Source organism: Pterocles gutturalis, unplaced genomic scaffold (genome assembly GCF_000699245.1).
Source record: "Pterocles gutturalis isolate BGI_N339 unplaced genomic scaffold, ASM69924v1 scaffold16207, whole genome shotgun sequence".
NCBI classification, from domain to species: Eukaryota; Metazoa; Chordata; class Aves; order Pterocliformes; family Pteroclidae; genus Pterocles; species Pterocles gutturalis.
In genome coordinates, this window is record NW_010110631.1 from 16,260 (window position 1) to 28,392 (window position 12,133).

Consider the following 12,133-nt stretch of genomic DNA (forward strand, 5'->3'; position numbering starts at 1 on the left):
GAGAAAATTAGATGGAGCTTTAGTCTTCAGACTAATCCATCCACTTGGTACAGCATATCTTAGGTGTTGTAACCAGCCTATATCTAGGGCTGGTTACAAACACCTAAGATACACCAGCCTTGTTCTGGTAGCACCTATTTGATCAGGCACCTTGGTTCATGCTGTTATACTGCATGTAACTTCTGAATTCCAGCCAAATCATCCTAAATCCACATTTATTTCTTGTACCAGTAGGTACCATGGTGACGAATAACAGATCCCCATCCTGTTTCATGTCATGAGATACGGAATTACACTCGGCAAGAGATATGCATGACAGGAAAGCAAAAATAGACAATTTGGATTCTTCCAACCTTGAGCTCCAGCTTTATCTTTGTGTTTACCATGGACTCTGGTATCCCTGGCACAGTGCACATCGGCATCCAGGGGATCAATAATACACTGCAGGTAAACACAGCAATACTGTATGTCTATCAGGAATGAATGGGGTAACAGGTCATAAACTTTCTAGGGAATCACCCAACAAGGCTACTACTATCTTTAGACAGTTTTGCTGCTGTTCTGATCACCTTTTGATTCAAACACTTTACAAGAATAATACATATTTTTGACAAAAAAATCAAAAAGGCATGACACTAAAACCAGCAAAGTGCAGACAAAAACACATAAGCAGACACTAAATAGCAGAGCTACGTTGGGACTGTCCCAGAGCTACTACCTCAGATCTAGGCCCTTTTGCCAAGGAGTTTTTCAGCTTTCCTCCTTTTGAACTCTGCAATTTCTTCCGAGGGTAACCCATGAGCTCTAAACCTGCAGTGAACATGTAGGCCATTAGAGAAAGAACCGGTTCAGTTTCATCTGCAATAAAGAACAGACCGTAACGGAGACCGAGTGAAAGGTAAGGGTCTTCTGGTGCGAAAAAGGAAAATAAATATTGGGCCTGGTTCTGATTTTATTTATTCCCCTCTTGTATCACCTCAGGTTGACTTATTGCAAAGGGCGAGGTTAGCTAATTTAACTCAAAATGTCCCAAAATCAGGTGCCTGCTCTGAGACAGGCATCTTTTGTAATAGCCATGCACTTCCCGAGGACTCTTGGCGCATCTCAGACACTTCTGCCAGGAGGAGATGAACGATTTTGTTTATTGAGGAGCACAAATTAGATATCTATCATGGCTGTATCCTGAATCTATTAGACAAGATGAATCCTGTGTGAATTATTCCATTATTCCTCCAATCCTCCCCCTCATTCATCAAAGGGAAGAGCAGAACAAAACTGCTGTGAAGATCTTGCCTTTGGTCAGTTCAGCTCCTGTCTCAGTACCTTTTGGTCTTCCAGGGGTGTTGCTTTCAGAAACAGCTCTCAAAGCTAAATCCTATTCAACTGTCCCTAGAGAGAGCCCGTTTTCCCTGAAAGCTTATCACAAATTTATCAGCCTTTCCCAAGGGAGACTGGAGTCAAGTTTCAGCTCTTCTGTCAATTCTGTCCTACAAATGGGAACATCTAACCAAGCTGTCCTTCCATGCCTTACCAAAATCCTCAGCTCTGAGAACATGTTTCCTTTTTGTAGAAACACTGATCCCTGTTTGTAAACCCTCCCATGAGTGCTGGAGCCTTTAGAGTTGGGTCCCTCGGACAGAAAAGCCAGGAGGATATCATCCTGATGGGCTGGATGACAAGTGGCTTCTTCCAGGAATCTACAACTCAGGAGTAGGGACAGAGATGTCTCTATCTGAGCCAAATATCTTGGGCCCTCTGCTGAGCCAGTGGAGGGAAGCAGGCACCGCTGGACCACAGAGGGGGTTTGTCCCAAAACAGATGTCCCCTGTGGGGCAGAGAGCTGCACCTAGAAGCACCTATTTCTCTGCATTGACTCCAAAAGCTCCTAAGATGACTAGCTCAGATGGAGATGTCTATTCTACAGTAATAAGATGAAATCCTACCAGTTGGAGGGGGTAGAGGAATACTTTGTCTTCAGCCCCTTTATGCGAGCAGTAGCAAAATTCAACCACATGTGGGTAAGCATGAGGGGCTTGCTCTTTGAGCCCACCCATCAGGACTTCATCCACAGGGGAGTGCGGGAGGTTGCTGCCTGTTTCTGCACCATAGTGCAGCAGGTTGCGATCCACAGAAGGTGAAGACCTGACCAAGGTGTCTAGGGATCAAGCACAGTATCGGACTGCCTGAGCTCCATCTCCAAACACTGCTCATGAGTATCAAACACCTTCATCCATGGCACAATAACGAGAAGATCCAGTGCAAACTGCACTGACATCTCCTGAACTGACTGATGTCTGAGCAACTGGAGAGGGCTGATCCATCCCAATGTCTCACAAAACCCCTCTGTCTGAACTCAGCTGTTAGATTCCCAAGGTCTTCCCTTCCCACCATCTTGTTTCCCAAGCCAGCGGGAGAAAATCTTTAAGGTCCTGCACCCGAGCTCCCTGGACAGTTAAGGAATTTGCCTTCTCTTTTCTGAATATGGTGTGTTACAATTATTTTTTTCTGAGCAGTGAAAACACAAATCACTGGCTTGAACCTTAGGCAGCCAGTACAGCCTCTAGTTCCCAGTTACAGGAGGAAAGGCTCAGACATGTAGACTCTGGAGCATCTAAAAGGGCATCTTTATGACTTGGCCACCCTGTGCCCTTTGGTGAGAACAACTGCAGCTCAAATTGCCTTGAGCCCTCAGTCATACAGATGCAGACATAGCCTCCTCTGCCCTCCTTTCTCTCTCTTTGTTATCCCCACCTTGCACAAACCCATATACTGGAGCAACGTCTGCTCTATCACAAGGCTCAGGGATCCTGGGCAGCCCATTCCATCTCAGCTCTGTGGTCCTGCTCCAACCAGCCCTGGAGCCCTTTCACCGCCTGCTTCCCACCCACTTTTCTCTTTAAACCAGTCAGGATTGTCTCTGGGGTTACTTGTTTCTGAGATGGTTTATTTTATTTTAACCCATATTTCATCATTCTCCTGTTTTTTTCTTATTTTAAATGGCTGGTGGCTTTGTGGAAACAGTTGGCTGGGGAGCAAAGGAGCCTAAAAGCAGCTCTGAGGTGGTTTCTCCTTGGTGCTCCCCCTCTTGTCCCTCAGCACTTTTGGGCTGCTGAGTAACAAGAAAGCCTGTTTAGATGGCATGAGTGAGGGCAGCATCCCCTGATGGGATAGAAATCTCACCTGCCCAGCCCATGCAGCACCTGAAACATCACAAAAATGCTCCTAGACACAAGATGGCTCCCATTCAGGCAGCTCAGATCACTCGTCCCTGGGCTTCCCTCTGCTTCTCTTTTCAAGGGAAGCATGGGCAGATCCAGGGAGAAACATCCTCAAATGAATTCCTGCAGCCAGGACCTGCCCTAGACCCTGCTGATTGCTGCCCTCCCTCTGTCCCTCTGGAAAAACATCCTTCAAAAGGACCTTCACCTCCCAGCCTGTCTGGCCCGGGAGAAACTACTGGGCACTACTGAACACACCTCAGCCATGCCTGAGGCCATACCTGCAAGCCCAAATATGATCCACAAAGCCAGACAGGTCCTGAGCACAGTTTCAGAATTGCCTTTCTCTAAATCCGTAGAAATATCCATGGAAGAAAGGGTAATGCCTTGAATCACATCTTCCAGCCAAACGATGCTGCTACCTGACTTTGCTTCCTTTCTGAACGCTGCATTTAGGGTTTCTTGCTATTTGCAATAATTCTCTAATCTAATATTCCAGCCAATTCTTCCAGAAACCTCAGCTCACTCAAAAAGAGTTTTTTAAAATATATCATCTGGAGAAACCACGTTCCAAGTCAGAGAGCCTTGTTCAAAGGGAGATGAGTCACTGGATTTCATTCCCTTTCTACCCTCAATCAGGTTTCAGAGAAAAATTCTTTCTCACCTGGATTGTGCCATAGCCATGACCAGAACATTCCTTTTTCTTACTTTTGCTGCTGTATTAGAGGTTCAGAAATAATTTGAAAAGAAAGCATTGATTGTGAAGCAAATAGCATCTATCCTGACATTGCGTGATCAAGCCTATGAGGCAGAGGATGCTTTGATTTCCCCAACTAACTCTTGTTATATGCTATATAACATTTATTTATTAAAAGTTGTGATGCTGTTGTATAATTCCAGCTATATAAGGACAACAAAATTTTTTTGCTGTTGTTTGCTCCACAAGTTCTTGCATTTATTATTTAAAAGTGCATTGGGTGAAATCCTTCGAATAGGAGCCTGAATGGAAATCCTTTCACTTATCCCCCCAGAGAAACACAACAACAGCAACAACAAGAACAGTAGAGACTCTCTACTGGTCCTCTTCCATCATGCCAGAGTGCCTCAACATAGACAAAGCAACGAGAGCTTTGTATTGGGTAGAAGCAGCAGCCACATTGTCCTAATGTGTGCCTTTTTCCTGGCTTGTAAAAAAGTGTTTCTCATTTGGTGCTGGGAGATGAGTTCTTTGAGCATCCTTCACTGTTTCTCATCCATTTCATCTTCAAACAAGGATCTCGGTGCTTTCTCCGGGGTTGATCCTCATGTATGTGAGGATGGGACAGCCCAAAATGTCCCTCCTATCCCTGTTTGCATCTTCAGTTTTTAGGGATTTCTTGCTTCAGGTTGTACTTATCATTGTGGATGGTGGTGGGCTAGATGCTTTGTCAGCCCTTTTGGACTTAGGACCTACTGCATGATTTCATACAAGAGAAGAGATCTGGGTTTGACAACAAAAACACAAAACTCTCATATGTCCTTTGTGAACACTGGGTTCATGCTTAAGAAACCTTGATAGGACCCCTTGATAGGACCCCTTGATAGGTTTCTTTCATTGCTGAATTTTGCTTTTTTTCCCCAGTTAACTTTCCATAGCTAATTTAAAATAGTGTTAGAAAAAGAAAGTCCCTAGATAGAGCTACCTCCTGGGATAGAGATCTCCTGCTGCTTGAAAGCACTGTGATCAGTACCAGAGGAAAAGATTTTTGCAACAGGACGGAAAAAGTTGGAAAGTCAGAAGACTGAGTATGTCACTCACCTCCCTCGAACTGCAAGTTAACATGATCCTGGCTCTTGGGCTTTTTCCTCTGAATTCCATTAGCCATTGAATTTTGCCTAGTGTTTAGATGTTTTTTCAGTGCTTTGCCAAATGCATCTGTGATATAGCCTAGGTCAGCCTTGTATCTGCTAGATTTTTATAACCTTATGTCTTTTCTGCTATTTTGGACAAGAGGAAGTTCCACCAGTCCCAGAGCATCACAGGATGCCAACGTCCAATATCCCACATTTTATACACTAGCAACTTTGTGCTTTTTCCATGGCTGTTCTTCAGCGCCCAACCTAGTCTACTGGTGCACCATCAGAGAAACCTCACAGCCTACCTTTAAGCCTATCTGACTGTGAAATCTCCAAAAAATATCTATTCTGCAGGTAGGCTGCTGCTTGACTGCTCAGCATGCTCCTTTTTGCTATCTCATCATCTTGTTACACATTCTCTATGTCCACCCATCTGCCAGGGAAGGTGTAGAAATTTGCCTTGGAGCAAGAAAAGGACTAAGGAGCCTATTGAACTGCCTGCCCTGTTCTATGTGATGCAAAGTTAACCTAAAGCTCCCATGTAAAGCAGGTAAAAATGAGATTGGACCAGACACAGAAAGAAGGAAGTTATCTTTCAAAAAGGAAAAATTATCTGGGACAGGAGCCAGCACTGCAATCTGGACTTTAAACTTGCACTTTCCGTGTGTCCTGGGACTACTACTGGACCTCCACCCTATTTAATAAAAAAGCATATTGAAGGGATTCCTTACTTGATTCCCAGCAAGCTTTTTGCTTCTGAAAACAGATATACAGACCCTGAGCAGGTTGAGCTAAGGTTAATTTTAAGAACAGCCTTTTAGTTCATTTGATTTTATGCACGGTTGGAAGAAAGTAGGGCTGGTAAGAAGCATATTAGGTCTGTTAATTGAGCTACTATTCTTCTTAATTAAAAGGCTTTGTGTCCTGTGTGAGCTATGTCACCCACTGCACCTGGGTTTTAAGAGTAAATAAATTTATCTGAACATCCTTAAACAACTGTAAATGCATGAAAGCCTAGTGCAGACAACGGAAATCAATAAGCATTTTCCAACTAATGCCTCCAATAAGTCTGTAATGGGAATTAAACAGAGAGGTTGATGTATATCAATTAAATTCAAATTATGTAGGTGCAACAATTGTTCCTTTGTTAGTCATTTGGTGGTGGCTTGAGGTTTGTAACTAGAAAATCAAATGCATTCTCCCAGCAATTTCAGCAATACCAAAAGGGGTTGTTATCAGCATTTTACTGGATCATTAGTATTAACCCAATCACATAATTAAAAGTTCTTCCACATTTTCAAGTTTGCTGAAGTTTGGTTTCTAACCTGCATATAAACTCACCTTTATAAGGTCAGGGACCATTCTTCGGGTCTAGGGTGCCAAGACTACTGCACACATAGTAGGATAATGAACCTTGATTTGTCCCTAGATAACTATGAACAGCTCTATGAGCTACTTGATCATAGATCTGCCCAGGACTGCCTACCACAGCTGGAAAATTGTCAAGAAAACCTCCTGCCAAGGACTGTGCTTATGGCTTTGGTGGGCTGATGGGTTTTAGACCATGGGAAATAATAGGAAGTTACGCATTTTTTTAATGTTGTCTGCTGTCTTTTCGATAAACCACCGCAGTGAAAGCCTGAAATACTCCATATTTCAAGGGCTATGACTTGTCATATCAGCAAGAAACATGGAAGATGGTCCAAGGGCTGGAGCGCCTCCCATCCGAGGACAGGCTGAGAGTTGGGCTTGTTCAGCCTGGAGAAGAGAAGGCTCCGGGGGAGACCTTCCAGCACCTTCCAGTACTTAAAGGGGACCTACAGGAAAGATGGGGAGGGACTCTTTTACCAGGGAGTGTAGCAATAGGAAAAGGGATAACGGTTTTAAGCTTAAGGAGAGCAGATTTAGATTAGATATTATGAAGAAATTTTTTCCTGTGGGGGTGGTGAGGCAGTGGCCCAGGGTGCCCAGAGAAGCTGTGGGTGCCCCATCCCTGGAGGGGTTCAAGGCCAGGCTGGATGAGGCTTTGAGCAACCTGGGCTAGTGGGAGGTGTCCCTGCCCATGGCAGGGGGATTGGAACTTGATGATCTTTAAGGTCCCTTCCAACCCAAACCATTCTGTGATTCTATGGAAGCTGAAGGTTACTTCATTGAAGCAAAACCCCTTTCCTTGATGTTTAACACTTAATGAGTGTGATTCCCTGTGGTGGTCTAAGTCAAGAGCTCAGACAGCAAGCCAAACTATGGACTGAGAGTCTCCAGCACACCTCTCAGAAGAGGTTGCTAGCTTTGATGAGCCATGAGGAATGAAGTGATGAGGAACGTGTCCCTTCCTCATATGAATAGGAGGAGAAAATCTGCTGTCGCTGCCCACTGGTCTGACCAGATATGAGCGGCTGTGTTGGTCAAGACCTCATGGAAAGGGAAGACCTAAAGAGAAGATGAGTTGTTTCAGGGCAGAGTGAAAAGATGAGTAGAAGAGGACTTTGTTCAGCATCTCCTTCCTCAACACAAAAGCCTACAGATGAGGAAATTCCTACAGAAGTATATCAGGCAGTGTTTTGAAAGCACAATTTTGGCCAACATAGAGACATAACAGAGAAACAACTTTCAACCTCTCATAAACTGCCATAAAATTGAATAGTCAAGATAAGGTTGGAAAAATAGGACACCATGTCTGACACTTGTCTGATAATAGCACAGCCTGTGCATGAGGCGGCTCTCCAAACATTTGCTTTGCTTGAATATCCAGTTACTTCTTTCTGCCATTTGACTTCTATGGGGTATAGCTTTCATTTTGACCCTTCACTAGGACAGATTCAGTTTCATATAACTTTGCTTTTTCCTTTGATTAATTTCACATTTGTTCAACTGCAACATGATGATTTATGGGGACACAAAACCTGCAAAAGAACACTGAAGATCAGGGCCTTGGGGCAAGAGCAGAAGATCACCCTCCTTCTCTGCAGTGCTACTGGTGGATTCTTCTGAGGTTAGACAAGGATGCTCAAGATCCCCTGATCCTAGGTACGTGGGAAAAATTTTTGCCTCCTCTCATTGTCCCCCTGGACCTGATGTATTTTCTGTCATTTAGAATCCATGTTTAGAAACAGCTTGGGCCTGCATAAGTCTGACTTTGACACACATGACCGGAGGACAGGCTCTTTGAGGACTATGGAAAGAACCTCAACAGTCAACAGAGGCCCTAACACATGACTTTTAGATGGTTAAACCAGGATGAGAAGAACCTACTCTCAAGGTAGAGGTCTTGGTGCTTCTTTGGTTGCATGGTAAGCCAATACACCTTGCTAATCCGGCAAACCTCCTCCAAGTTTCATATTTCCCATAAACAATGCGTCATTGTTATCAACACACATTATTCAATAGCTCATTTCCATCAAGTATTAACAATAAAGTGCCTCCAAGCCTAAGAAATTTTGTCCCTCAAAATTATCTTCCAGTAACCTTCCGTTTTCCACCCTGACGGGCACCCAAATAACTCAAAAGTTGTGGCCCAAAATATTGTTAATTCCATGCTACTCCAAGAAAGCTCTGGGAGGGCTCTAAGCACATGGACTGCCCAGTATGGAACTGCCCAAGTAGTTGACCATTATCTTCAAAGAGAGATTAAAACTGTCTTCATTTTACTTGGAGGAAATGAGGTAAAACTTAGAACAAGATTGCTCAGGGGAAGTCAGAGTCAAAATAAAACCAGACCCTGTTTGCTGTCAGACGTCTATCTCTGATCTAGTCACTGTAGGACCTCTTTACAGTCAACAAAACAGGCATCTTGCAAGGGGAATTCATCTGCTAATACAGACATCCAAGCAGGCCAGTAAAATCAGACCCCTGAGCGTATATTTCTCTTTGTTGACTATAAACGGGGTCAAGGTTGACTAGCTTTGACGTGGGTGACTACACTGTTCTTGTCAAAGAAATCCCACTCCTGGTTTTTATGTCCTGACCACAACATCCTTTCCAGGCATATGACAGTTGAGCAGGGAGTACTCTGTTTGCAAAGTCAGGCATTGCAAAGCTACAAAACTGCTTAATGAATTTCAAGTGCTCAGTCCCTGCTCACTACCACTTGTATGGAGGCAACATCATTAAGTATTTAATTACAATTAAATTTTTGCAATGCCATGTCTCTTTATTGTTCTGTTTGAACGAGCAGTGCTCCAGGGAAGAAACATGTTTATATGGTGAATGAGGATGGTGTTTTCTGCAGGAGTCTGATGGAAGGAGAGAAAAATCTGAGTGTCACCCATACAGTAATGACACCAGAGTTATGAAAATGTCCCTACCTGTGTGTCCCCTGTATGCACACAGAGTAGGAAGGAGATTCAGGAAGGAACTCCCTGGTGTTCCATCTCCAAGGGACTATAGGGGGGAAGCAGCAAGTTTCCATACCACTTCTTGGAAACTGTGATTAAGGAGAGGAGTTGAGGAAACCGCATCACTTCTGAGTCCCAGTACTATGCCTGAAAATGTAAGTCACCTAAGGAAAACGATGCAGACTTTGCAAACAGGTACCATGGAAAGACAACTACTCATCCTGTGAACTCCAGCAAGGACCTTTTAATGAATGTATTGCACTGTGACAAAGCCACACTTACCCTGACTTTACTTCAGGAGGTTTAGGTAAGGGCTTCAGAAAGCCTTTTTTCCCAACTAGCCAGTATGTGTCTTCTATTCCTTTACCCTAAAATAAAAACAAAAATACAGATAAAGAGCAGCTTTCTGAACACCCTCTGCTCAATACTTCCTCACTGGGTTTCTAAGGGCTTCATATATATATTCAGAAATGGAGCATGGCTGGAAATCTTGGTCTCTCCTTCACAATCGTTCAGGGATGATTTGAATTTCACTGCCCTAAAAGAAAAGGCCTTGTTCCAATTGTCATCTACAAATGACCCTCATTGAGTTGGGTCGTTGAAAGAACACAGCTTAACAGAAATGAGAAACTACAGGATGTCTAATCGTCTTATTTGGCAGCACCAACATCATTAATTGAGAGATTTTACAACTGGTGCTGGGCTGAGTATCAGAATAATCCTGTCCTCTTCCACCACTGATGACTGAGCTTTTAAGGTGAGATGCACCTGATGAAATGTAAGCATCCATATCAGAGTCAATCACCCTTGACTGGAGATGTGGAGGTAAACAGACATTTCTAGGGCAACATTCATCTTCACATAACCTGGACCCTGAAATTAAGTCAAGTTAATAATTTCCTAAAGTGCCAATTGATCTCCACGAACTATGTAAAGGTTTCTTTCCATTGACTAAACCTGGAATAATTACCTCAGATCTCCATTTCCAGACACATGAACTCATGTGAGATGATTCCACTTGTCATGAAAGGTTGTTGAGGGACCTGAGGCTGTTATCCAGACCTCTTACTGCAGGTGTTTAAGGCAAGCAAAGCTTCTGCCTCTGCCTGTTGACTATGTAAGGGGAGAAGTGATGTTTTGAATTATTTGCTGTTGTCTTTTTTGGACACTCTGAAAAGTAGCAGCTTCTGTCAAGGGTGGACTAAACAGAGGCCCAAATAAATACTTAGATCCAGCACACACAGCTGATTTTTCGATCCCATGGTCCTTCAGGAATTACCTCATGTACTGAAACAACTGATGGGGACAATTTGGGAAGGATCCAGCAGAAGACTGGTGGATGAAGGCCAAACAAGAGCTTAATCTGAAAATTCCTTAAGCAAGAAGATTCCCCTGTGAAGCATTTCACACAGCCCTGGCCTTCTTACCTTCAGTTCTGTTTTTCCCCTGGGTACAATTTCATAGCCTTCATTTAGACTCCGAAGCGTATCCACTGTACTTTGGCTGACATGGATTCTGTAAGCTGGGAACGGAAAGCAAAACAGCTGGATCACTGTACTGCACAAACACACACTGTGAATTCCCCACTGCTTCCTACTGGCATGGAAAAATGCTCCAAGGCATGCAGGTGTGGGGCTGGTGTAGGTGTTGGGCTGGTGTAGGTGTGGGGTGCTCTTCTACGTAGAGTATGATGCTGATGGATGGATCCTTCCAGGTAGGTCTGTAATGAGCATAGGGTGAGAGGAGATCCATGCTGGGGACTTCCTGGAGACACCAAACACTAAGTGTGGAATCCAGATCTTAAATAAAGATAGTAAGTGATTCTCCAGCAACATTACTAACTCAAAAAAAGCCATCTTTAATATCTATTGCCACAGCATAAGTAGGCAGGAAGAAAGAAATGAAAAGTATCCAATGGTCCTGCTCCCGACACCCAGCATCATTCGAAAGTTGGGATGAAGAGGAAGACACGTTTTGCAAGGGGATATAATGAGAGTGTGGCTGTTCATCTAGATCCACCTGGGTTTTTCAGTAATTGATTCCATCCAGAGCTGCCATTAAGTCTATGAACAAAAAGGCCAAGGTGGAGATCTTTATCAAATTCTTATATCTTCCAGCTTGTTTTACAGTCATTTCTGGACCTCACTGAAATTTGTTGTTGTTCTGTCGGTGTGAACAAGCCAGGGAATGTTTCTAAAACATTTTCCCCCAACATAGTTTTCTGTGTTGTTGTTTTTGTTGAGCTTTTGTTTCAAATGTGTCAATCACACTCCCTTCCGCCTTGAAGGATGGGGATGAGCCAATTAAATATTTTTTTTAAATAATCAGAAAGAAGAAAATAATTTCAAATATGCAGAAGAAGACCACACAGCTTTGAGCTACATTTCCTGAGACACTAACCTACAATCTTCTTATTACTGTGTATCTATGTAGATTTCTGGTAAGGTGTAACGATGCTCTTGTATCTGCAGTGCTCCTGCTGTCTCCAGTCACAGTGGGACTTTGTACTTCCAAGGGTCTAAAACTTGAGAATCTTCAAATATCTGTCTTGCCATCAGAAATACGCTGTCAAAGTATTTCCTCCTTTCCACTGCTTTCCAAATGCAATACACGTCTCTTAAAATAAACCAGCCATAATCACAAGAAAGGCAATTTTCCTTAATTAATGATTAGCCTAATTGTTAGTGATAATTAGTCTCATCAAAATCACTGGAGCTCACAAATGTGAGGATTGTAGGAAAGAGT

At 43.4% G+C, this 12,133-nt stretch overlaps 1 protein-coding gene across 1 annotated transcript in view; it reads right to left on the bottom strand.

Annotated features, from left to right (window-relative positions):
* The window catches only part of GUCY2F (guanylate cyclase 2F, retinal), a 45,700-nt gene that overhangs the window by 4,160 nt on the left and 29,407 nt on the right, over window positions 1-12,133 (bottom strand). Inside the window, exons 16-17 of the mRNA XM_010073470.1 lie at window positions 10,816-10,910; window positions 9,671-9,756 (exon numbers count right to left, since the gene is read on the bottom strand). Of these exons, the coding sequence (XP_010071772.1) occupies window positions 9,671-9,756; window positions 10,816-10,910 (181 nt within the window). The remainder of the gene's footprint in view (window positions 1-9,670; window positions 9,757-10,815; window positions 10,911-12,133) is intronic.